This window comes from Pogonomyrmex barbatus, unplaced genomic scaffold (assembly GCF_055798465.1).
Source record: "Pogonomyrmex barbatus isolate J1 unplaced genomic scaffold, ASM5579846v1 scaffold20, whole genome shotgun sequence".
In the NCBI taxonomy this organism is placed as follows: Eukaryota; Metazoa; Arthropoda; class Insecta; order Hymenoptera; family Formicidae; genus Pogonomyrmex; species Pogonomyrmex barbatus.
The window spans coordinates 25,015-52,500 of record NW_028297117.1 but is presented as its reverse complement, the minus strand read 5'-3'; the positions used below and the strand labels follow the sequence as shown (position 1 = coordinate 52,500).

The 27,486-nt window shown below is 35.6% G+C and overlaps 2 protein-coding genes across 7 annotated transcripts in view; both read left to right on the top strand.

Moving 5' to 3' along the window:
* Positions 1–27,486, top strand: part of milt (trafficking kinesin-binding protein milt) — a 48,363-nt gene that overhangs the window by 6,151 nt on the left and 14,726 nt on the right. Inside the window, exons 1-3 of one of the 6 annotated variants that reach the window (XM_011631705.3) lie at positions 2,288–2,428; positions 4,753–4,857; positions 6,430–6,534. In XM_011631705.3, coding sequence (XP_011630007.2) covers positions 2,422–2,428; positions 4,753–4,857; positions 6,430–6,534 — 217 coding nt within the window. In that variant the 5' untranslated portion in view covers positions 2,288–2,421. Of the gene's footprint in view, positions 1–2,287; positions 2,429–4,752; positions 4,858–6,429; positions 6,535–11,904; positions 12,458–18,104; positions 19,050–27,486 lie in introns of those variants that run through there. The other 5 variants (XM_011631702.3, XM_089077732.1, XM_089077731.1 and 2 more) reach the window with 5 other exon arrangements.
* LOC148936510 (inactive selenide, water dikinase-like protein) lies at positions 19,056–22,787 on the top strand. The gene is made up of 3 exons (XM_089077743.1): positions 19,056–19,979; positions 20,398–21,012; positions 21,361–22,787. The coding sequence occupies exons 1-3, from the start codon at positions 19,731–19,733 to the stop codon at positions 21,736–21,738; spliced, it is 1,242 nt and encodes a 413-aa protein (XP_088933869.1). The 5' UTR covers positions 19,056–19,730; the 3' UTR covers positions 21,739–22,787.

Here is a 27,486-nt window from a genome sequence, read left to right as displayed (position 1 = left end):
TGTAAAAGCAAAAAAGATGGTCAAAGGATCAAAGATTAATATCTTTCGATACCGATTGGTTTTTCATTTATGAATTAATCATGAATTATTACCATAATTAGTTGGTAATAGTTGTTGCTTATTATACGTGTGCAAAGTAATTGCTTACTTGCGTTAAAAATCATTTGGTAAATCAAATTTGTTATGAAATTATTTGCATGTAAAATGTCAAGTATAATATATATTTTACAGTGCGTTTTATTTTTATATTCTACTTGAATGTACTGGCCATGCATAACCGTCGTTTAATTTCTGACATTATAATAATTGTTATATAAAACCGTAATTACATTTTAATTACTTCAGTACTCATCGATATTACGAATGCGATCCGCAGTTGATAAAGATATTATGTATCAACTTAGCAGGTGTTATCTTCTGCGAGTATTATCTTCAGCGAGTGTATCGTTGAGATATCTTCGTGTTGCATGCGATTGCCAATATGTGGCAGCACACGTTCTGCATTCATACTATTTTTATGCTATTTCTGCAGAGATGTCTAATTTGAACGATCATTAATCTTATTTAGGTTCAATAGACTGAGAGCATTTTATATTTATGCCTACATATATACAATTAGCAAACAATAGACATTTGAGGAAACATAGATGCGCAAGAATAATAAAAAAATTTTAAGAATAATAAAAAAAAAAATAAGAATAAACTTTATCATACATATCTGATTCATATACGTACATATCTGATAAATGGAACAGAATAATAAAAGTTCATTTTTATTTTCTTATTACTTTATTTTTATTTTTATATTCTTTAATTAGAAGAAAATTTTTATATTTAAAACAAAGTTTTTTTCTGCAAGAAGACTAATTGTTATAAAAGTCTTATTCTAACAATATTCATTCATAATTAATACAGAAAAAAAATTATGATTATTATAAATAATTTGCTTTATATTTTTATAATTTTAGTTTTCTACAAAGTTTCTATTCTCTGCAGAAACTTGGAAAACCTAAAATCTCAAAAGGAGAATTTCTTCTTTATTCTTAAAAACCTCTGGAGAATCTTCTGGATTTTTATTAGACTCAGAAAATTGTTTGAAAATTTATTTTTAATTTTAGTTTCGCTGTCAGAAAATTATCATCGAGTTTTTAATAATTTTTCTTTTTAAATATATAAATACAAACCATCAGCTATTCGCGAAGCGTACAAAGTTAATAATTAATATGACATACATCCACGTATATCGTGTACATTTACATGCGACTTGTGAGATCGCAAAGAAAGAAAACTCTATGTCCTCAATATAGCGATGAAGCCAGAGTACTTATATCCAAACATTAAAACTTTATTTGTAATTGAAAAACAATAAAAATATGCACAATAAGATACATTTATTTTAAAATTGCACTTAAGAATTTTAGTTTTATTCGAAATTTTGAACAGAAAAATATCTGGAAAATCTGAAAATCTTTAAATTTCAGAAGGAAATTTCTTTAAAAGATTAAACGCTTTGAACTAATAAAATAATAATTGAGCAGGAAATATACAAGAGCATGACTGATATAAAACATAATTGATATAAAATTATTCGAATTTATATCAAAATAATTTTATAAAACAAAATTATGATCAATTGCACAACTTTCGCGTTATATATAAATTTATTTAATTTACATGAAATTTGCTCAGAAATTGTGCCACAATGAACATATAAAATGATTTTAATATTCCAAATTAATTTTTTTATCGCAGAATTTAATTGGTAAATCATCGATCGTATATCAAAATCGACTCGCTCGAATTCCGAGATCGACCGTCCTTTGAGTCACGCGCGCAAGAATATTTTATTTACGCATTTTTTAAAAACTAATTATCTTTCTCTTCGACGTGCCACAATCCGTGCAACATAACATCAAATACATGTAGATCCGACGAGTATAAGCCTCGTGCGATCCGGTTTCCACCAATTCAATGCTTACGAAGACGTTGAGAACCGACGGCGACGATCTAACTGTTTTTCTTCCTCATTAATGGAATCTGAGAAATACGTTTTCACGAAAAGCGCGGTGTTCGCGCGCCGAACAATCGTCTTCTCCGCATGGCAGAGCTAATCTAGGAGGCATCATCGCGATTATGTGCTAAATTCGCGATAAATTCGTGCAGCGCAACACTCCTCTCGCGCGGTCATCTCTGTCTCACGAAAATGAGGGAGAGGAGAACGTCCCAAATGGTACAAAGTTCACAGAAACCGAGACTTACGTTGCTTCCCGATGCAGTCAGCATCAGTAGTTATAGCGTCGAATCGACACCGCATAGACTGAGTTGCCGCGATTTCCTGAGAAAAAGTCATTTTTCTCGATCGGCGATGCGCTACGCTTACTATATGACTGCTATGCGAGGATCTCTTAAGAATTGCGTACAATGCCAGGTCAGTAATTATTACTTTCTTGTGAATATCATCGATGTGACATCGTCGCATTATTTCATCTTTGGTGAAATTTTAGCGATAATTCCTCGTCACAACCTGTGGAATTTAGATTTAAAAAAAATTGAAGCAATAATTTAAATAACAAAAAATTTGTCGCTCGATCTTGCTCAATCTTTAACTTTAATTAAAAAATCTTCAGCTGTCAATGTTCATTCTTAATTTCACAGAATATCTCTAAATTCGAGGTACTAATTTCTAAATGAAGATGACATTTCGAATTACAGTAGGTACAGTAGGAGGTGTTTTGCTTCGATAGAAGGTATTTTTAGGAGTTATTTTGATATATTAACATGATGCATGTGCATGCATGAGATAATAATAAATATAGCGACTTGACTGAAGATATCACTTTTATGAAATCATGATACTTTTCTTTATAAAACTTTTTCTCTATATCTCATGTATATAGTAAGAAGTATTCGATGTTACAAATGTATTGCCAGCTTTTGTTACATATTGATTTCTAAAAGTATAATCGAGAATAATAGTATTGCGCTCTCTGTCATAGACAGCGCATATTATTGTACCTAATATATAATTTGTATTTTCTTTGCAATAGAAAATTCCTGATTTTCTAAACGTCTTCTCTCTTATTTTTATTCCGATATTTATGCCTCTGGTAACATAAGATTTTTATTTCTACATGTCTCTCCAATTTTTGATACAAGATTAAGACTTACACAACACAAATTTTGCAGTTATATTGCAGCAACATTGCAGCAATGTTACTGCAATATAACTGAAAAGTTCGCTGTATGGAGATTGTTGAATGGATTTTGAAATTTTATTCGAGATTTGATGACGAAGTTCAGTTTCGAAAAGAGTCACGATGGCATTTTATTGAATTTTCTGAGGAGATATCTAGCATCTTCAAAAAGTCTGTCAAGATTCTGTCGTCAAGATTTATCGTATAATGCGATCAGAGTTCTTTCTAGCTGCATGCATTTCGTGCGAAACATGTTGATGCGCTATGCACTCGTCCTCCGTTGAAGGGCTCCTCGTTTGCGGTGAACCGCACAAATCTTTCCTTCTCCTCTTTCTCCCCCTCCTCCTCCTCTTCCTCCTCCTATTCCTCCCGTCGTCGCATCCTACCGTACCGCAAGCAACTTTTTGTCACGCATACTTGTCTTATACCGCAGGCAGAAGAGATTTTAGCGTGCTTATACAGTAAAAAACATTTTGTATTTGTGTTAAAATCGGTCTTTGTTAAAATTTTTGTGTTAAATAACCTACATATTTATGTAAATTTAATACATGTCTACTATGTCAACTGACTTTAACAAATATAAAATGTAAAATTATTAAAATGATTTAAGAAATGTGTTAACATAACACAATTCGTACGTATTTATTCAATATGTTAAAATTTACACAAAAAAAAATATTGCTTTTACTCTATAACAGGAGTGGGGATGACTTGTTATTATTCTTTGTGTGGTTTCGGCACAGTCTTGAATTTTGACGCGTCTCGACATGTTATTTTATCATAAAAATTATGTTAATTGTAACACACAATTAACTTCAAATTAAGATCAAGAGTACATTTCTTTTTTATTGAAATATTAACATAGCGTCGGTGTTACTATTTAACACATCCATATTATGTTAAATTAACACAAAATTTTGAATGGATCGTTTGGGACATGCGATTTATGTTAAATTCAACACATTTTTTCCAACAGTGTACAATATAACGCACAGTAAGAAAATAGCTTGGCAATAATGATGAAAGAGACACGATAACCATCTACTACTATGTTGCACGGTGATGCAGAAGATAGTAATTGACAAGCGCGAAAAGCGCGCATTTGGCATGCAAAGTCACTTCGTGAAATTTCACATTTCACGCGTTATTGCGTTATTTCTCCACTTCTACGAAAACGGTACGGATTTCGCGCGCATGCAATTCCGCCTTATCGCAACTCGTCCGTTTCTGCTATTTAAGCGTGAATCGTTGCGTCAACGCTATTATTAGATCACGCTGTCATCATCCTAATTTTTGCACTCACGCGCAACGAGTCGGCGAGTTGAACGGCGTAATTTTTTTTTTCCTTCGCAATGGGAGGATACGCGCGATGCGTACGTTCTCATCGCACCTGACGTCGAGCACGCGTATGGGGGATGAGTCGCGAGATGACGCATAACACGCGCGCCCGATTATGCTCACGGCTCGAAGCGGAACGGCGCTTTATAGCGCGCGCATAATGAACGCGCCTTCACACTTAGTAACGTCATGCGATGGATGCTGCGCTTGTTTGTTGCAGATGTGTGCAGTGGCGAGGAGCTGCCAGAAGTCGAGATAATCAGCCTGCTGGAGGAGCAAATACCGAGATACCGTCTCCGAGCCGATACCTTAACGCAGTTCCAAGGTGAGCTCCATTTCTGCTTCCTTTTTTTCACTTGCAAAACGAGAAACGCGAGTGGAGAGGTAGAAGTTCGTGCCAAATCCAAAGCGAAAAAGTGCACGACCGCTCGCGAAACCTTGAATTCCTTTCGATTCGTCTTTTTTTTCTTTTGCACGCGCAATTTGTATCTTAGATATCGAATTTATTATTATTTCCAAAACGATTTATTGACGCTGATAAAATACGCTTGCCGATAAGATCTGATCTGATCGACAAATCCATCGGTTGCCGATGGATAAATTTGATTGTTTCGATGAATTATAACAGCGTCTTTTTTCGATTAAATCAGACAATAAAAATATGTAGTTGCTTTGCAGAGTATTGTGCAAACGTAATTCCCGCGAACCGAGAAATATTGACATAGCTTCATCTGTATAGAAAAAAAATTAGCCTTAAATCAAATAAATATTCTCTCTCATCTATAAGCAAGAATATTGTAATCTTCATATAGAAGATTCTTGAGTCGAGGCAAAAGGAATATTTGCAAATTCAGTTAAATTAAATTCAATTATTTTAAATTCAAATTATATTAAAATAAAAAAAATATTCCTATTTATATATAAGAATATTTGCTTTGATTTAAGACTAATTTTTTTTTATACGTACGATTAACACACTTCTAATGTAATGAACTCTCTTTTGACAAGAAACTAGGATGTCGAAGATCGATATAAGTAGAGAAGACCACAACGTGCACCCGATCGAATTTCCTGCGTTCTAATTAATCGAAGAAGCCTCTGACCGGTAACCATATAGAACCGCGTTTCGCAAACGATGGTTTATAGAACTCTACAATATTAAAAGGTTACATTAAGAAATTGCAAAATGTCGAAAACAGAGAAAGCCTCTCGTAACAATATATTATAACTCCACGGGCGTAGAAAAAAAAATATAATTAACAATATCGGAATAGGTAAAGGGAAAAAAAAAACGTTTATGTACGATTGCATGTTGCAAAGAAAGAGAGCATGAGAGAAGTGTGAAAGTATAAAAAATATTGTAGGGATTCGCGTGATCTTTCCTCGAGTGCCTTGAACCAGGAGCGATAATGTGGCACGTGCCAGATGGTGAACCATCAATTTGACTATGGTGTGACCCGTATCGCGTGTCCCGTCAAAGCGAAGGCGCGAGGGATTGAATTGCCGCCAATTAGCAACAGTACATTTAGCTTCGCTCCGCGTGAATTATAATGCTTTTTTGTTACTCGTCTTTGGAACGGATACGATTACCGCATTAATTAGCACGATAATACGCCGCCACACGTTAGTGTGCTCTATCGTAATTTGCAGACCGAGGCGCTTAACACATTTTTGCAATCTCCGTTTCAGCAGACGAGTAATCTAGATTGCGCGAATTCGGATCGCGGCGATCGTCGATGATGATGATGATGATGATGATGATGATGATGATGATGATGATGATGATGATGATGATGGTAATGATAATGATGATAGTGTTGTGTACGAGATTATCAATAAAGATTTTTAGATATTGTTCCACATTGTTTCTACATTGTGTGTCGCATTGTATTTACAGGATACGAAAACGCCGATTGGTTCATTCCGGCGCCTGTTCTCAAGTCGGAGGACGTTGATTTGAAATTATCGCCGGACCAGATCCGGGAGACTCTTAACTACTTCAGTAAGTACAATGTTCAATTTCCTTATCGATATGTTTGTAACTTTCTTTGGTAGATTAGAATATACGTGTGGAAGCTGAACGAGAATGAATATAAGCGAAGCGGGAGAGGCCGGAAATAATTTGCGAATATTTCGCCGGATAAAAATATAAAAATATAAAGATCTTTTCAACGCTTCAGTAAAAAACTTGAATCTGTGTATCATGTGTATGTGTGTGTGTGCGCGCAGAAATGTGCTTTCCTTTTATTATTGAAGTAAGGTTTTGATTGATGCGTTTAACATATGCAATTACCGTTTAATTGCGCTGTGTTATTGCCGCAATTAAAGCGTAATCGCAAGCAGATTGAAGAAAGAAGCAGAAAGAAACGGAAACAGAGGCAAGATTCGATCGTACACGGGAACGTGATGTTAATTCAACAAGCGGAATAAATCTAATCAAAGTCGGCGAACAGAAAACCGGCATCCAATGCTGTACGGCACAATGGCAATGGCCATTTGTTCGGGTGGGTAATTCTACAATTTAACGCGCGCAATTTCTCGCGTAGAAATTCACTCTGCTAATGGAAAAGCGGCGGATTATGATAGGACATAGTCGAGAGATCCAGATGTCGCAAACGCGTGCCATTAATTATCGTAATTTCGAGGAACGACGACCGCACGAAAGATTCCGCGAGGGAAACGGCACGATTTTCTCGCATGAGCGAAAAACGATGCGGCCGTTTTCGCTACGAGACATCTCGCGTGTCGTTGATTACCGATTTTCCATAGTCCTGAGACGATGCAATGCGTTCATTTTCATTTACGTGCTCTAGATACCGCGTAGAAGTAACACCCCGACCGTCGTGTCGTACGCTGTGAAATAACATTTGCGATTTAATGGCGACAATTTGACTTGCGTAATTGCCATTTTCTCCGCGACGTGAATTGTTTCAAGATTGTCGCTATTGTCGGGATGTTTATTATTCAGCATTCTATATCACGCAATATTATATTCATGACCCGTTTAAACATTACAGCCTTGAATACAGGCGTGAAATTTCCATATCACGTTTTATTCGGATACATATTGATTATATGAAGTACACGCACGGGTCTACTTTCTAAACGATTTCCACTTTTTTTTTTTTCTTTCCACAGAGTCGAGTGCATTTTTCTCAATAATTTAACAAAGACACATCCTCGCGATTTTTAATTGCTTTCCATTCCTCTTTATTCCTTTATGGAACGTCTCGGGTCTTTGCGGAAGATATTTACGCAGATAGGTCGGCAGACTGTTCTTATGACTATCGACGAATACGGGAGAGAACCGTATCTGAGAGATGTACCAGTCTATTTAGTAATTAGTACACGAAAGTATCCTGTATTCTCTCTTTTTCTCTATCTGTATTATCCATCATCGAGCCTTTCATCGCTCCATCTTTCTTTACGTATCTATTTATCAAATTTCAAATTTCGATGTAGCGAACATACATTCTTATCATAATTAGAATTTTAAAATATACTAATTAAATATATAAACGCACGTACGTACGTATAAAATAAGGATATATGACGTGTTATAGATTTTATATCCGTGAATTATATCCGTTTTCTCGTATAATAAATAAGTTTCTACACATCGCTTTGTAAAAGTAATTGCACTCGTGCATGTATTTTATTTATGGTAAATGTGCGTTTAATGACGCGGTCTACTTTAAAATAAAAGTTTTAAAATAAAAGTAGAAGTCGGGAAGTGGTAGTATAGCAATTAATAGAAAAATAAAAGATGTTTCCGAAGCGGATTAGATACACATATTATCAAAAGAAAGTGCCTATGTGGCTTAGCTGTTTTTTATCAATGTTAATAAATATATTTCTCTTCCGCTAATAATTATTCATTAATTATTTACGTAAAATCAATTATATGAAGATCTCGTAGTAGCAAATAAAAAAAAAAAGATTTATTCGACCTTGACGGATTTTAATCGTTGAATAATTAATGCGCGATAATTGATATGCAAATTAATAATTAGCTAAATTAATTTTTTAATATGAGCTCTTAAAATTATCTGTGGAAAAATAATCTTTTATATATTATATATAATATTCAGATTTTATCGTTGTGAGACAAATCTACTTGCATATTTCAATCAAAACTCCTCGTTCTTTTTTTCTTTCTTCCTCTTATTTCTATTTCGTTGTAGGATTTAGTTGTAGTATTATTACATACCGGCGGCTGTTCCGTTTGTCCATTTGCACAACTAATCACTGTTTTCCGTTTTGCGCCCGAAATAATAATGAGAATCCTCTCACAATCGCAAGGATGGGACGCGCACGAGATCGCATTGTTGTACATAACGTACATGATGCATCCTCTAACTGTTCCACTTTTCTCGTTTTTATTTTGCATACGCGTTGCTTCTTCACCTTTTCCTTGAACCGTGCAAAACGTGAAATTTCACCGGACCAGAAAGAATGATACGAAGTTCTTTTTTTTTTTTCTTTCTTTCTTTCTTTCTTTCTTTCTTTCTCGGTTCTCATGACGATTCTCTCATTCTTTCTGACATCGCTCGTGATTTCTCCATTCAACCTTTCGTCGCACCCGATGTAGAAAGTGTTCGCAAGTTTGTCGTTTAATTGCACTATTCAATCGTCTTTGTTATCCTGTTGTTTCTCCGACCGATTTGCGACGCCACTTTTCTCATCGGTTGGAAAGAAACGAGGAAATCAAACGTACTTCACGATACCGCAGCATCGAACATAGAAAACACTTGTACATTTGTTAACGGTTAACGGTTTCATTCGATTATTTGCATCTTAATTGCGAAGACATCTCGCGACTTTTACATGGCATTTTTTTAGCAACAGCAAAAAAGTCAATTTCAACTATTTTAATTATGGTAATGATACATTTTCATCGAATGAGAGATAAGATGATTTTCAAGATTGAACTATTTAATGGAAATAATGTAATTGCTTCCGAGATATCGTTCTTCCGCTTCCACATTTTTCCACATCTCTCATACGGAACAATTTGATATATTTCATTCATTCGTATAATTTTATATATATAAATCATTAGTTATATATAGTTTAATAATATATTCACTAAGCCAAATTAAATTTTACAATTATAATATACAAAGTTAGAGAAAATTTGATCGAAAAATTCTGCGGATTGCTCACGCGGATCATAAAATCTACTTAGGAAAGTATCGCGAAACGTTTAGATATAAAATAAAGCGTGAAGTATCAAAAGTGTACTTTCACTAGTCCATATATTAATAAATGGAATTTAATATCTTGCGAATGAAGATTGCGGATGCCATTTCGCGCCTTAGGAATCGTAGCCGTCCATTAGATCATCCTACAAAGAGCATTACTTTCTCAAGGAATATCTTCCAGGCGCTCTCGCGGTGTACCCTGAAAATGTCGGATACCCCACCTGCGTTTCGTATTCGCTTGTTTACCCCCGACGATCGCACAATGCGATAATGCTATTCAGAATTCCTTTTACCAGCCACGATTATTTCGCCACGAAATATCAAAGGACTATCGCCCACCACCAAACATAAATCAATTTTAAATTCAACAATTATTTCATACGGTTAAAAAGCGACATACAAAATTTGCACAGGTTTTAAAAGGATGCTAGGAAAATCTCGATTAGAATATTTTTAAATATATAAATAAAAAATGGCACATATATTTTATTTTATTTACATATTTTTAAATATTTATATATATTTAAAAATAAATATTAAGAGGGTGACTAAGTAAAGTTTTGTATTTGACCTACTATTACACGCAAGATATATTTTATAATCTTCAATCTTTCTAAAATTCATTATATTGATGAGGGTAAAACTTTTGCATTTATCCTTATTTAGAAAATATTACCCATCTTTATTTAATGGTAAGTCATCATAGAGAGAACAAAAATTGACATATAATATTGGAGTAGAGTGAAACGACAATACACCCCATGCGAGTAATTACAAAAAGCCATGCGATATACGATTGAAGACGATATATCACGAAGTGGTTATTGTAACGACACAATATCCTTGATCTAATTCTTCTCACGTCAAGTCTCGTCACGTAACGTCGCCGTTTTCGCCGCATTGCGCAGACGCTTACGAATCTTTAATATGTATACATTCCAACGGTTTTTGGAACATGATTTTCTTTTAAATTTTAACATTGGCTGCATTCAACGGAAAAAGCAGCTTTGCAACTGTTATGAAATTTTTGAATATGATTGATCTTTATACATTTAGATCCAATGAGATATTAAAGAATTTTACAACAATCAATCATGTTAGAGATTCTTATAGCAAAATCTTGCAAAATTGCTCTCTTTGCTGAATATAGCCATTGTTGCTAGGAATATCAGAATCTTTTGAATGCTTTTCATAATTTTCTATTATAAATTTGTAATTGTATATTCAGATAGATTGATGTATATAAATTTGATTACAGTTTTATTTTATTATTATTAATCATACAATGCAAGATTGTATTTCTCATGATGTGTTCAGATGATAGTCATATTTAATCATAAAATAAGAAAACGAAATAGAAATCTGAATAAAATTAGCAACATTTACTCAAAAAGATACTTTACGTTATCATAAAAATAACATTATGATCTGAAAATAATTTATATATATATATATAATTATATATATATATATATATATATATATATATATATATATATATGTGTATAACTGTCGCAGCATAACAAAAAATTTTATTGCAAAATATGAATTTTATATAGATGTATTTATTTTTATATATTAAAATACTTTATAAATATTATAAATCTTCATTCCATCTACTGTAATATCATACTAGTTTTTTTATCTAGATTTATATTTAATTTTAATGATACAAATAATTAATAATTCTCTATAGATTTACAGACTCTCTAAACTTTCAAATTTTTAAATATCGAATATATTCACGGGATCATTGACGCCTTGACGCATGAAGTTAAGCGCATTTATCAAGATGCGGATATCTCGATAAATACATGCGGCATATTAATGCTCTCACGTATCACGTGAAAATTCTATAAGATTCAGTATTACTTTTTAATTTCATATTTGCCAGTCTCGATGTCGAAGCGCAACGCGACATCCACAATCTTATCGTCAGCTCTCTCTCTCTCTCTCGGGGTTGTTCACGTCGAGTGATCAAATGAAGAGAACGACTTCCTCGACTTATCGAGGAACTTAGTTTTCCTCGTTCGCGCAATCCCTCCTGCACGGCGGCGCGAGCGCGTTCAACGCACTCGCGCGAGCAGAAGCGAATCCGGCCAATCACGTGGCGCGGCCAACTTCAAAACGAGCGCTCGCCGGTCGGTCGGAATCCGCGCGCCGCTCAGTCACGCTCGTGCGGCCGCGATGATCATTTCGTTTTGTTTGTTCAGCGTTTAACCCGCCGCGCGCTCGTCACCCGCTCGCACCACGCGTCACGCCTGTTCCCGGCGAGGTTAAGCGCGCGGCGGTCGCGAACGTCTCCAGTGCGCGCGAAGACGCGCGCGTTTCGGCGCGACGAGGGTGTCGCGTCTCTTGGTCCATACGTAACGTACGTACGTCGAGCATGCGCCGCAACCTAGTTGGGTAGTCGCCGCCCGTATCCGGATTCTGCAAGATTTTTCCCCGCGACGGCAGAGCGCGATGCGTCACGTCCCGGCGACCCCCGCCCGGCACTCGACCGACTTGACGTCGGGATCACCGCGACGGGAATCTTGGGTGTGAACGATAACCGGGACTTCCTCCCGGGTCGATGACTCGGCCACTCGATCACGAATCTCTCAATCACCATCCGGCACGCCTAGGTTAGGTCGCTGCGGCAGCAGGAAGTTGGCCGTGAATGGATCGAATCCGCTCTTCTCTCCCGCGGTTGCACGCAGCCTCTATATTACATACATATGTGTACGTACGTGTCTTGAAAACGAATTATCGCTCTCGCGTCGAGCCGCTCGCTGGGCTCGCGATAATCGACTGTGCGATTGCAGAAAAAAATGTCATGAAGTATTGAACTCCGTTCGCTGTGGTAATCGTACGCGAGAAAGGAAAAGAACGGATAACACGTGCGAATAACATGATTAATAATCTGTCTCCGTATATCATTCTCTCACCATTTTTTGCAGTGTTTATGATTTGATTGAACAAGTTTTCCGAAGATTGACTGTCATGATGTTTCGACTCTCTATCATTAAATTTTTACTTCTACATGTTTCTCCTATAGACAGCATCAAAACTGGTTTCTTTTAGTAATCATATGTGCAAATAACAGGATGTCTACTACCTAGAAAAATCTGAAATCTCAGGGAATTTTTGTTTGTGCCTTGAAAAATCAGGGGATTTTATGGAAAATTAGGAAATTTTTTGAAGTTGCTTTTTCTAATATTTTGTCTTTATATTAATCGAAATTTTACCGAATTGTTGAAATGATAACAGCAGGCCCATTCACTCCAAACATCGGAGCATAGGATTTTATGACTCCAGTATTAAAAATAACGATTTCATGTTATATGCAATTTTATTTAATGAAAATAGATATGTATTTTAATAGTTTTGTAAATGTTGAATTTTTTATATAATATAATTTTACCATTTTTATGCATTATATAATTTTTTGTTTGTTTTTAAAAATTTGCTTTTAAAAATAAAATTTGAAAATTTTATGCAACATATAATATTTATTATTTTAGAGTTTTTTATAATTTCAAAATTTTGCAAATTTATTATTGAAACTCGTGATACTTAATTCTATTTTATATGATTTATACGAATGGAAAATATTAAGGACTTTACATAATAAATATAGCATAATATACGTAATAAATATATATTTATTTGCAAGGTACATTTAAAAATACTTTTACATTTTAATCGAAATTTTCAATAAAATGTCTTGAAAATTAAAAAATTCTCAGGAAATTTTTTCGGGTTTTTGGGTTTTTTGAGTTTGAGCAGACATCTTGCAAGAATGATTGAAAGATCGTTTTAAATTCCGTGAAAAGCGATTTTCTTATTTTTCTATGGAGGATTGGATTGGTCATTATTCTTCGTAAAAAAATCTAAGGTATTTATTTCTGCATATGTGACGTCTACATGGGACGAGTTACTGATTGCAGGATAATGACCTTTGTGGTTGACTCTGAAAATACGAAAGGGGAAAGGCAACGTTCTTCCACTCTGACGCGATGCAGTTCTCCATGAAGTAAACTCTATTTCTGTTCTGTCTTTTCCGCGCGGCCTTGAAAGTCTCAGGGGATGACCTAACTTTACCCTCTATCACTCGTTCTCTCCGAGGGAGTTAATACCATGGCGCACAGAGCAACGTAAGCAGTAAGTGAATCAACCAATCACAGCCGAAAGTAGTCAAAGACGTGACTGTCATTTTAAAAATCTCGACTGTGATCAAGTTGATGGCACATAGAAAAACGTAAGGGTGCATTCACATTATGAATAGAAAAGCGCAACGCGTAAAAATGGAATTTGTTAAAGCTAATCAGAAATTATATTTTTTGCTATAATACTTTGCTTTTCTGCTAATTTTGGATCCGACAAATTCTGTTTGCTTTTACCTAATGTGAAGGCACCCTAAGACTTCAGCAATAAGCAAATTGGACGATCAAGTTGAAAATTATCGAAAACCAGGTCAAATATCGAAAGATGATCATTTTTAAATTTTTGACTATGATTGCTATTAACTTGCTTATTGTTTAAGTTTTATTACTTACATTTTTCTATGTATTACTAACCTTATTTAGTGCCCGAGTCTTACTGCTATTTTTCCATGTATTACAGCCCTTACGCTGGATTCATGCGTGACTCGTCGGTTCTCGGAAACGCGATTTTCGATTTTTTTTCTTCTTTCTGGGCGCCGGCGGTTATTAATAGAACGAGATTGATCGCGCAAAGCAGCCGTTAGATGTTAGATAGTATTCCACTCGCATCAGCGATCACAGTGAAAAATTAAGCATTCTTACCGTTACACAACAAATTTTTTTTTCTCGCTCCTTGCCGACCGTTAATGCGTAATTAACATTGTACATTAATAACGCAATTAACGTCAATAACATTCGAAACTCCGGGAGTCTCTTTAATTCTTAACAAATTTTTATTTCTTTCGATTTATCTGAATAAAAATTGCACAAATACCATTAAATACAGTTTTATAATTCATTTAGATAGAAATCTATTTGACGCGTACGTGTAAAAACCGATATCGCCGACCGAAACATTCTCTCTTCTCTCTTTTCACATTTACTTTTAGACTTTAATTTCAAATGTTAATTTGCGAATGAAGGTACATTCTGAAAAATGGGATTAAGATTAAAATGATCGCGTTATTTCATAAATGTAAGCTTAATAAAAACGAATAAAAAAGCCTTCTAAAGCGAATCCAACATTTTTTTTAAAGATACAATATTGAATCAATCGAAGTAACGCGTTAGTTAACTGTGCTAACAATTGTCAGCTGAAGGAGCTGCATATTTACATTTCTATTATCGTCATTATTACAGTGTACAGAACAGAAAATATCCGCGCGTTATTACAATTCGCCTCAAAAAAATATTCGTTATACTTTTCAAATTACGATTTTCTACGTATAAAATTTATCAGCGTTTGTTTTTTGGAATTTATTTAGTGGCAACTGTCTCTAAAGTGTTTTATCAATCTTTTGTAATTTCGTGTCGAACTGGACACGTCAGTAGCCTGTTTATATTCTTACACAATTATATTTTTCGGATTTTTATTAATTCCCTGAAATTACAAAATTGTGATTCATATTTGACCTGCCAGATTAGATTAATTGGAAGATAAAATACTCTATTTTCGCTCATTTGTCAAAAATAATTTAATCCGCAAGGAATTAATGTGCAGTTATTCTCTTTCCATCGTAATCGATGTAATTATGGCTGCAATATTTTCTCTATCAGGAAATTGAGCGATGTGTCGAAAATGCTCTGCCGTTTAACTTTTACTTGATGCATTTACTTGATGTTATATACACGCTTAGTCACGGGAGCATTTTTTTTCTTTCATCGCAAGATAATATCCTTTATCATTGTTTACCCGATTCATTTTCGAGTGATCACTATCGACAATCGGTCACGATTCGTGATCTTAACGGAGACTCTGTGCATGATAAAGGTATGTGTGTGGCGCGATAAAAGTCGCCAGCTGTACGTTCTTTGTCTTTCGCAGGCGTCTCTACATATGTTGTACTCTTTATAAATATTCTCTCGAAACTTCTCGGCGCTCTACTTTAATGCCTGTATAAACGCCACATTCAGCCTGTCATTTGACATTATTTCTATATGGTCGGACTACATCGTACAAAATTATTTTTAGAATACTATTGCATTATGTCGTTCATCGACTTTGCTGCACGGTGGATAAATTTCCTTCATGCATGAATGTTTTATTCATCTAAAGAAGCTCATCGGGTAGAATGATCGCCAATTTCGTTCTTCGCGTCTTTTAGCTTCTCACGCAAATCGTCGCTCCGACAGTCATTGCGCAATGAGATGTGACGATAATGATTAGCGTTAATATTAATGGCGTATCGTTTGTGATAATCGATCCGTTCGTCTGCGGCGATCGCGTTGAAACGCGCCAAGTTCAGCCGGCGAGGTTTTGGCCCGACGATGGCGATGACTTTTTCTTTCAGCGGCGCAATATATACAGGCACATCGAGCTTGTAATTTCGATCGGTGCAGCTTCCGCCTCCGATGAAAGCGGATTTTCATCTTCCCTTCGTACTTTCTCCGATTTGCGCTAGCCCCGAATTCGCTAGTGAAATCGTTTCGGAAACGAATTCACCACTGAAAACTTGAACTCCGCGTCCGCCTTCGAGCGGCGAAAGCGCCGGGACGAGAGAGAGAGAGAGAGAGAGAGAGAGAGAGAGAGAGAGAGAGAGAGAGAGAGAGAGAGAGAGAGAGAGAGAGAGAGAGAGAGAGAGAGAGAGAGAGAGAGAGAGAGAGAGAGAGAGAGAGAGAGAGAGAGAGAGAGAGAGAGAGAGAGAGAGAGAGAGAGAGAGAGAGAGAGAGAGAGAGGAGAGAGAGAGAGAGAGAGAGAGAGAGAGAGATTTCGTCGATTTAGGGCGATCGATCTCTCGGGCCAAAATTATTGCAAAAGGAGATCGCTCGATATCGTTCATTACCGAGTACGCTCGGTCGAGTATAATGCTTATTCCTCTTTGCAATTGTAGTTTTTGAGTACATCCGCTCTCCGCCGGCTTAATGCCCGGAACCCCGTACTTTCACGAATATTAACGAGATCTTTCCAATCGCGGATCATGGGTTAAATCATATAATTATTCGACGCATCCGGACAATAACAAGTGAATTATCTCTATTGTAAGCTGCTTTGATATTTATTGAACAGGGCGTGGATTTTTTTGTTAATTTAAAATAATGTAAAAGAAAGTAACGATAAAACTTTTATAGAAAATATTTCAAAAATATTTTTTCTCGTAATATACTTATGGCTTAAAGAAACTCCTCAGAGAGCTTGGAGACCGTTAGACGAGTATTCCGACGTGTACAAACCTTGATACATTCCCCATACGCCAATCAGTGACTCGGGATAATACCGATTACCTGCGGAACGATGCTCCGTTTCGATAAACTCAGGTTTGCTTCGTTTTATGTTTGCCTACGAGCGCCGAGAGAGAACCTTCCTTTTTCACCTACTTGCTTCAGTAGACGATATCGTTGCGGTAATACCACATAGTGCTCGCGTGCGTAACGCGATCGGCAATGTGTTATTTAATAAATGAAATTCGATTTCGCCGTACAAATCGTATTATGGGCACTCTTATTTCACGAACAGGTGTTTTTACTGCCGCATCTTTCGATGGAAAATACGACGGGGAGAAACTCATGCAATTAAGATATTCGTTTCCTCTCGACCAACTTCCAAGCGACCATATCGCGCTTGTAAATAACGATTACTAGCTCGTATTGCTTGTCAAGCCGTAGCGAGATCTTAACTAATCCTCATAAATCGTTCTAATTAATCCCCATAAATCGAGCAAACGTTCAGTCTTATACTGAACGTACTACGCTTGTCGCATGCCACGTTAAACATTTAAAATTAATAAAGATTAAATCTTTGCGAAAAAACATTTTACTAATTACAAGAAAAAATATACGATAAGATATATGTATAATAAAAAATTTCATATCTGCTTTATATTTTTTCAACGAGAATATATTCATATATTATTAATAGAACTTGCAAATTTTCTAAATATTTTATCGATATTGATTTACGTTAAAACTCATAGATATTTAAAAGGAAAGCTAATAAATTATTAATTTACGCTTTCTTCTTAGAACATTCCGCCTTTTTTTAATGCGCAAATGTCGTCCAGTCTTTTTAATTTTTTTATAGTTCCCGGAAAGCGAAGCGACTAATACAATAAATCATTGCATCATTGTTTCCTGATTCGCGATCGAGTTAAACGAGTATCGTCGGCGCCGACGATAAAAATGTAAAAAGTACAACGGCGTTTTAACAGTTTAATGAAGAAAGTGCAATTTACGTTTTACATATGCAGGTTTGTGTGGACTCCAAGCTTGGATAAGTTCTTACGTGTCGTTGCAAGATTAATCCTGCTTTCTCGATATATAAAAATAATACTCGCCTAAGACATTCGTGGAAATACGACATAACAAATATCGAACAATAAGCGGAAATCCTTCAGATATATAAATGATCTTATCATCGAACGAGAAGAGATGCGAATTCTTCAAATTATTAATGAATTATTTGAGCAAAAAGAAAATGACGGCGTGAAATACGAAACCCGGACTATATAAGGAACTGTGTATCTGTGATTTTTTTTTTTTTTTTAATGCAAACTTAATATGTCGTGACAACATCGAAGAGTGGGTTGTCGAAGCAAAAGATATCGAGATCGAGCGACACAATCAAGACAACTTGTATCTCGTATATAAAGCTTGCTGTTCAAGGGAAATAGCATCTCCAACCTCTCATGTCACGGTCATGAACAGCTCGACTCCTCTCCGCGCGAGCAGCGACACATCCCCGAGTCCTCTGCAATCGTCCGTTTGTCAAGATGAGGCCACCCCGTCTACCTCGAGAGGGAGAGGCATCGGTTCCGTTATCGGCCGCGACTCCGAATCGACTTTTCACTATCTCGCGTTGGACGTTTCGTACGCCGGTCTCGGCGTGACCGACAGCGACTTCGTCGACTCCGGTAGCAAAGGGACGGTACTGAACCCCTCGTTGCAAGAGGATGCGTTCGATCTGCCGCAGTTCTGGGAGGACATCGGGGTGGTCGAGTATCTCGAGAGGAGACTCGGCCCGCCCGACGAGAGCACGCCGGAGGAACGCGTCGCGACGCTCCGGGAGGTCCTCGCCGAGAGGACGGACATTCACGAGGGCGACGGTAATCTCTCGGATTTCCTCTTCCACGTGGCGCGAACGAAGCACGGCAAAATCTACATAAGGGTTATCCGGACTCTGCTAATGAACAGAGGTAAACGCTAGTTTTAAGTGCGTACCAATTTCATCGATTCTTAACGCTTGTCGTACGTCACGATCTTGTATATAAAAATTCTAATTGTCTCACTCTTTTATATAAAAATCATTGATTCACTGCATACACATATATATATATATATATATATATATATATATATATATATATATGCGTGGATTATCGTTTTTGTTACTATATTGGTTTATATAACGAACTAGCTTGTTAAATACACTGCATTTGAAGAAAAAGAACTCGCTACCAACATGATTTTATATTTTACTATTTGTAACGTAAATGTGAAGTAGATATAAAATTAAAATGTACTGAACTAAATTATTAAACTATGTTTTAATATAAGGATACTAAATATCGAATGTAATCGAATAAAAATAATAAAATCGAACAGTTTATCTATATTTTACAAATAGTAAAATTTTATATTACTAATTATTTTTTTTACTTCTAAATGAGAAAAATTGAGAAAAATTTTTTTCGAGACACCTTGTACATAGAGAATAACAGCATCCTCGCGTGTTTGGCGAAGTCAGCGGCGTTTTTCCACTGTTTTTTTCTAACTCAATCGCAATTTCGTTATCTCCCTGCACGGCGACTCACACAACACACGTAGTTTCGAGAGGCGATCTCGTTTATTCGCGATATTCTCAAAGTTCACCCAGTATGTCGGAGACAATTACGCGAACCGTGGTACAAAGGGTTGGTGACAGCGAGGGTGATTGTACCATCAATCTGGAGCTCGTCGACGATCCTTGCGGCAATGTATACATTCCTTTCGATCCTGAATGCCATGGACTAGTTGCGGATTTTCGATTAACGAAATTTAGAGATTCACAAAGGAAGAACGATTGGAATTTGCAATTTAACCGGCAGGAAAAGCAATCGCTATTTGACTTTTTTCACGAAAAAAAGGTGATTTTTTTCGATACGAAATTAAATGGAAAAAAAGAATTGAATTTTTATTTTCTATCTAAAATAACCTCTAATCATCTAAACATTATAATTCCTCGAAATTGTTTTATCTTCGTTATCGACATAGATATTTTCTTATTAAAAATTATTATTTTTTTATAAAAAATTATGTATCTGTCTTTTCACCACATTTAGTCTATCATAAATTTTACAGCTTTCTTTCTTGTTCAAAGAACATTTCTTTTTTTAATTATTTTTATTACTCCTGCAATTACAGGTTGCAGGAGTAATAAAGTATTTTTTTCTATTCTGTATGATTTAATTTAACTGTCGCGAAAGTGATAATGTCCAAAGAATTTACGATCGACATGTTCCTCGTTTTCTCCCAAAAGTCCTACAATTCATTTGATACGTGCAGGATGAAAAAACAAGTACTTCATATATGCCAATGTGCATTTACGAAGATACTAGCGTGACAAAATTGGACGACGTCAATGGCATGATATTGGTGGAGACCTTCAATATTATTCCCGTTATCATCGACGATCCATATGTAATGGGCAAAATCGCTTATGCCGTTGCTCTTGGTGGCATCTACTCGCTTGGTCTCGCCAAATGTTCCAGCACCAGGATGATCCTAGGTCTCTCTGACGATATGAAGGACAACGAGAAGAACACGGTGATGATCAGAACATTACAAGGCTATGTAGACGCAGCAAAGGCAGCTGACATGTCCGTCAAAGACTGTCGGATCTTTCGAAATCCATGGTGTCTGTTCGGTGGAACTACCACCGTGGTGTGTTACCCTTCCGAGATGGTCCAGCCGGTGGATGCAACTGTTGGTGATGTTATAGTGCTGACGAAGCCTCTTGGTACGACAGTAGCTCTCACTATTTCGGAATGGATGCAACAGCCTGAGAAGAAGAACAGGCTAGTACTGACCATCACCGAGGAGAGCGTCGAGAGAGCTCGTTCTCGAGCCATCGACTGTATGACCAGGACCAATCGAGTCGCCGCTACGTTGATGCGAATGGTTCGTTACTTGAAACTTCAGTTGGCGAGTTTGCTAGACTTATTCGCGGCGGGCTTATTAAAATAACATACGAGAGATAGGAATCTGATTCCTAGACTTCTTACGTTCTTATGCTCGGTAATCACTACGTTCTGTTCGAACGTTCTTGACTTAAAAGAAATTACGCGGAGTAATCACAGTTTAATTAACCAATTAAACTACGAACGAGTATTGTCCGTGTAAGTTAACAATGCTGTATTGCTGTACTATTAATCACAATTAACAATCGATCGGCGAGTATCGTTCTTGATCTTGCTGGCGTGAAGGTGAAACGTTGATGATATAATTTATTGATCATTGTTGAATCAGTATAACGCTCATGCCGCATGCGAGGTCGGCCCGTATGGCATCCTGGGTCATGCAAATCTCCTGGCGCGACGACAGACGAGCGACGTCAGCTTTGTGATCCACAATATGCCGATGATCGCGAGGATGTGCGCGACCGCGAAGATCACGGGGAACACGTTGCCACTCCTGCAGGGTGAGGCGCCCGAGATATCGGGGGGATTGCTGGTGGTGTTACCGCGGGAACAAGCGGTCGCCTATTGCAAGGCCCTGAAGATGATCGAGCACAGACAGGCGTGGATCGTCGGGATCGTCGAGAACGGCGATCGTACGGCGCGTCTGATTGAGAAGCCGCGGGTGATTGAGGTGCCCGCTAAGGATAACGGTGTCTCCCTATGGTAAATAGCTGAAGGATATCGCAGAATGTCGCTCGTTAAGGATGAAAAACGGTCGAGGAGGATATCTCATATGAGATTACGAGCAATTTTAACGGCGCACACTTTATGCACGCTAACGTTTACAGAAGCAAATATTATTCTTGGAAATTATGTGATATGTTTAATACACAGTAACAAAATAACTTTAGGACGCTAAGATGACGCTCGATGAACCATTGATTCAATAAACTCTTGTGTTAATGAAGATATTGCGATAATGAAGACCGATGGCAATTTGGGTGGAAAATATTTTTTGAAAAAATTGGAATTGGTACTGAAATTACAATGGTTTTAACCGCTGCGTACATCGTGCAATTATTTCAATTATGCCTATTAAGTCGCGATGAAACTCTCCTATTCGCATCAACGACGTTTCATATCGCGCCTAATAGAGGTGCACAAAAGTTTACAGTTAACAAAGCATTATCATCTCCTTCACCTTTCCGGTTCCCTGGCCATGGGAAATCCGTGAACTCGTATCGTATATTTACGCCCGTTTCTATCTTTTTATCTCTTCCCACAATTAATTTCTTACATGGCATTTTGCACGCGAATCTCGTGGCGCGAGTTCCTTGACACCTGTCGTTTGGCATCTTAATTGCAGTGTGTGATCTTGCGTAGCCGAGAAGTTGATTTATTTTTTTTCTCCCAGCCGCTGGAATACCCGTCTCTCTAAAACGATTTCACCTAATTTGAGACACTTCCAGCAATGATAGGTCTTAAATAGAAACGTTAAAATATGATCTCAAACCTCAGAAAGGTGATTTTAACGCGAAAATATACGCAGAAGGAGTTCATAAATATCTTCTCTTTAATTTTATCACAGACAATTTTACTATTCGATGAAGTCTCACTACAAATCTTTGTAGATTAAATTGATGTATTACTTTTTCCTTCTCGAGTCTCGTATTTCTTTAGACGTATCTCACGTCGTTTATATTTATTATGTGTAGAATATTTGTTATTTATATATATGTAAAATAAATATTTATATAAATTGTATATAATTACATAGTTATATAGTTATATTATTTATTATATGTAGAAAAGCTTCTTTTTCTCATTTGCCGTTTTAGAAAGAACAAACTCTCATGCAAAAAGCAGATGCATTAGCGAATCGCGAAAAAAAAAATCTTCCCGATGAGGAGAATCGTTTTCCCGCTGGAAAGTAGTTTGACGGTAGAGTTAATGCGAGAAAAAAGAAACGCGTGGCATTTCCCTCTCACCTGTGATGCGCTTAAATAAGGATTCTTAATTCTCCGCGCTCGCCTACGAGAGAGATCGCGCGAAAACGCGGCGACCTCGCGGTGACCTCGAACCGCCGGTGCCGGTGTCGGTGTACCGCGAAAGAAATGTAACGTTTCGCGCGCAAAATATTCGACACGCTCGAACGAGATCCGATCGGATTCATTGCGACTTCCAAGGAGAGCCGGCGTCGACCGTGAAAACGCGAATTTGTGCGATGCATTATCCCGTCGCGCCGGTGTGGCGTGGGACGTCACTTCCTCGCGCCATTTTTTTTTTTTTTTCAGCGTGTCCAGCTTCCGCGACACAGGATGCATTTTTGCCGGAGATTCGCCACCGCGACAATGGGTGGCATTATCAATCCCGATCGTGGCATGCTAACGCGCGACGTTATTCTTCTTGTTTCTTATAATCGGAGGTCACAATCGCGATACAATGCTCCCTACAATTAGGGATTAAAGGTGATATAAGAAAATATTGGTATTATACTGGTATTTTTCGGTTTTATATAATATTTAAAATAAAAACTAATTGGTAAAAATACCGATATGATGAATATATCATTTTTCGATAATATAACGGTATTTTATAATTTTTTTTTTATAAAACGTCTACTAACTATTGAAAAAACATGGAATTTTTTTCAGAGAATTTGTTTATCTTGAAAAATCAGAGCATTCTCAGAGAATTTTTTTAAAATTACTTTTTCTAATATTTTGTTTTTATATTATGTAGGAATTTTCTAACTAAATTATCAATGAAAAGTGAATCCATTCACTTTCAACTTTATCACAGCATATCAATTTTATAACTTATAATCCAATATTCAGCACTGAAGACAATGATTTCGTGTTATGTGCAATTTTTGTTTAATAAAGATAGATTATTTATTTTAATAATCTTACAAAACTGAATTTTATATCGTTATGCATTATATAATTTTTTAATTTTATAATTATTGAGAATAAAGTTTGAAAATTTTATGCAATATAAAATATTTATTTTTTAGAGGCCTTATAGTTTTTTTTTAAATTTTTCAAATTTAATTATTAAAATTCGAATGATGGGTTTAAGTAGACATCCTATACTAAATATCGATATTGTCAAAAACGAATTCGATTTGTAATACGTCCTTAATATATATCTTTTAGAAATTATAAAAAAGAAGTAATATATGATAGTAGTATATGATATCCTATTTTAATTAACTTGAACATCTCAAGATCTAATAATAATTTGAAATAAGATTTTAAGATTAATTAAAAAGAAAAACACGGACTAAATAATATTTTTAAAGAAAATGCATTTTTAAAAAAATTATAAAATAAATTTTAAATTAAAGAAATGTTTCAAAATGACAATGTCGATGTTTAGTATATCTTAATAATATCGACATAATATCGAAAAATTACAGAAATATTATATCTTATAATAGTAATAAAAATTTTGATTAAATATCGATACTTTAAATTATTTCAGCATTCAGGTTCAATAAATATTCTAATTTCTTGAAAGACGGGATTTGATGTTTTGATCATTCAAGAGATACGAGCTATAAATAGCTACAAATAGCTATTGAAATTCCACAAGAGCTATATTCATATCGGTCTATACTTCTATGATGAACTCGATAACAGATATTTATTGTACCGTATCGATACAACGTAAACGAAGATATAATAAATATCTTTATTGAATTGGTTCGCTTATTCGTGGAAAGGTTATGTTATGTCGCTTTTTAAGTGCAGCTTCCCTTTAATGCCACCGATCGAGGCGACTTCGTTTTCCCTCTCATTACATCACCTGACGTAAGTCCACTTTAAAGGATCTATAATTCGTGATAGAATTCAGAATTCTGGAATTCTGTTTATAATTTTATATGTCGTATAATATAGAAAATAATCAAAATGGAAAAAAATGAAATCCACATCGTATATCAAAGTCCATATATATAAGTATAATATAAAAATATTTATTAAAAGTAAACAACCAAGATATTTATTACCTTAAAAAACTGAAATTTTCAGAGAACTTTTTTGAAATTGTTTTTTTTAATATTTTATCTTTATATTGTAACAGTATTGGAGATAACGATTTAATATGCAACTTTGTTTATGAAGATGCATATTTATTTTAATAGCTTTATAAGAATTGAATTTTATTATATAATTTTTTGTTTGTAGCTTTTAAAAATAAACTTCGAAAATTTTATTATATTTTGCAATATAAAATATTTATTTTAGAATCCTTACATTTTTTTCAAAATTTTTTAAATTTAATTATTGAAACTCGAATGATTCTTTATTTTATATGACTTATAAACTTTTATGAATGGAAAATATTAAGTACTTTGCACAATAAATATATATTTATTTGTTAAAATAAATAAAAATTAAAATATAATTATATATAAATTAGTTAAAATATATATAAAAATACTTTCACTTCATCTAAAATTTTTAACAAATTGTCTTGAAAATCAGGTAATTTTTAGAGAATTTTTTTTCGAAATTGAGACGTAGACATCCTGATAATGTAAAGAAATATAAATAAAAATGCAAATTTCTATTTAGAAATCAAAACGAATTACAGATCATCCATCTAAAACTTTAGACTGAACGTAATAATTATTTAATATTTATATTTAATAAATTCCTCGCATTTCCTGAGATACAATAATCGTATCGGAAAAATCAAATGAAATTATCGCACGAATTAAATTTTTAAGTGGATTTCATATTCATGAAACACGATGGCGGAGCTATTAAACAAGATGTCCAAGCTCATTAATTAAGTGCGCCAAGGTTGAGGGGGCGCGGGGTGACTTTAGCGGGCGACTTTATAATTGGCGGGGGGTTGCGCGCGCACATTTGGTCGTTTTCGTTCCGCATGTCCGCGACCATCGTTCCTATTCCACGTTCCGTCCGACGGCTCTTAAGATGGCGCATCGATCCTATCGCGTGACGTCTCGTCAGCTGCGATATCTCGTGCGCGTACGAATCGGCGTCGCGTCGCAGCGTGTCGCTGGAGGTTTGTTGTCGCGGCTAAGGGAAATCAGCACGGAAACGAGAAAAGGGAAATGATGCGCCCGACGCATCGCGACGTTGCGAAGTCACGCGTGCCATCAATGTGAATGGGGTGAATCCTCGAAACGTGACCTGACGTCACGCACGCACGCACGCACGTACGCACGGCCGTCCCCGCTCGCTGCCGGCTTCGCCTTCCTCTCGGCTCGCCTCTGCGGCGGAATAACGCGTTGAATGGTAAATATCATTCACGACAATAATTGCACGCACATCCGTCGGCATGGGTTGTGATTCGAAGGGCAGCGAATCGCGACGGCGCGATAATCCAGGCTTTTGTCGCGTCGCATTACATCGTTGCGTCGCGACCGAGCTAGACGTTTCGTCGTGTCTCTCTCTTTTCACTGCCATTCCGTCGCTCCCTCTCTTTTTGCCTTTAACCTCGCGACGTTATTATGACGCGCCTTGTCCAAACAATTAATAATTTATTTTCTTGAATTTCTTTTCTCGATACTGCGTTGGATGTGAATTTTAAGACGTAAAAAATTGTAATTTATGATGAAAGATGTTAATTCTTATCGTTTATTCAAAATTTATGTGATTTTTATAATATTTATGGTTAATTTTATATTTAGTTTGACGTTTTTATTTTTAGAATTATATTTTTTTCGCTGGCGAATATATTATATTTCTGATTGTCACATCTTCAGATTAATATTCTATCGATTAATTAGAAGAAAAAGAATATTGGGCACAATAGTTTCCTCTAGACAAGACAAAGTTCAACATCAGGACATAAGATGTCTTTAAGATATTTTTCACAAATATGTCTTTAAAAATCTTTTAGACCTTTTTAAGACATTTTATGTTTTAATTTTGGACTTTGTGTTGTCTGGATTGCTTCATTTATCGGCATATTTAATCTTTAATTAATCTTTTGTTAGTATAATTTGTCATGAAAAGATAAAATCCATTGCATAAAAAAATTAAAAAAGACTATATATTTTTTATATATAGTCAAAAATGTCATAAAAATGTCATGTCTTCTTAAAAAAATTTTGGTCTTGAGTCGATTGAATTTATATTAATGCAAATATTACTTTTACTGAATTCATTAAGAATCTTCTATATGAAGATTATAATATTTTTGCTTACATATAAAGATAAATATAAACAAAGATCAATACAAATAAATAAAAAAGCTAATGGTTGCATAGGTACAAATAATAATAATAATAACAATCTAATAATACTTGCATCAATATAAATTCAATCAAATCAAAACTAAAGTTTTAAAGAAGATTACAATATTCTTGCTTATATGTGAGAATATTTGTCTTGATTTAAGATTAATTTTTTTCTGTGTGCCAGAAATTCTTTCTTCAAATAAAAAATAATACGAAAGTTATCATCCCTTTAAAATTCAAAATTAGCTGGAAATACAA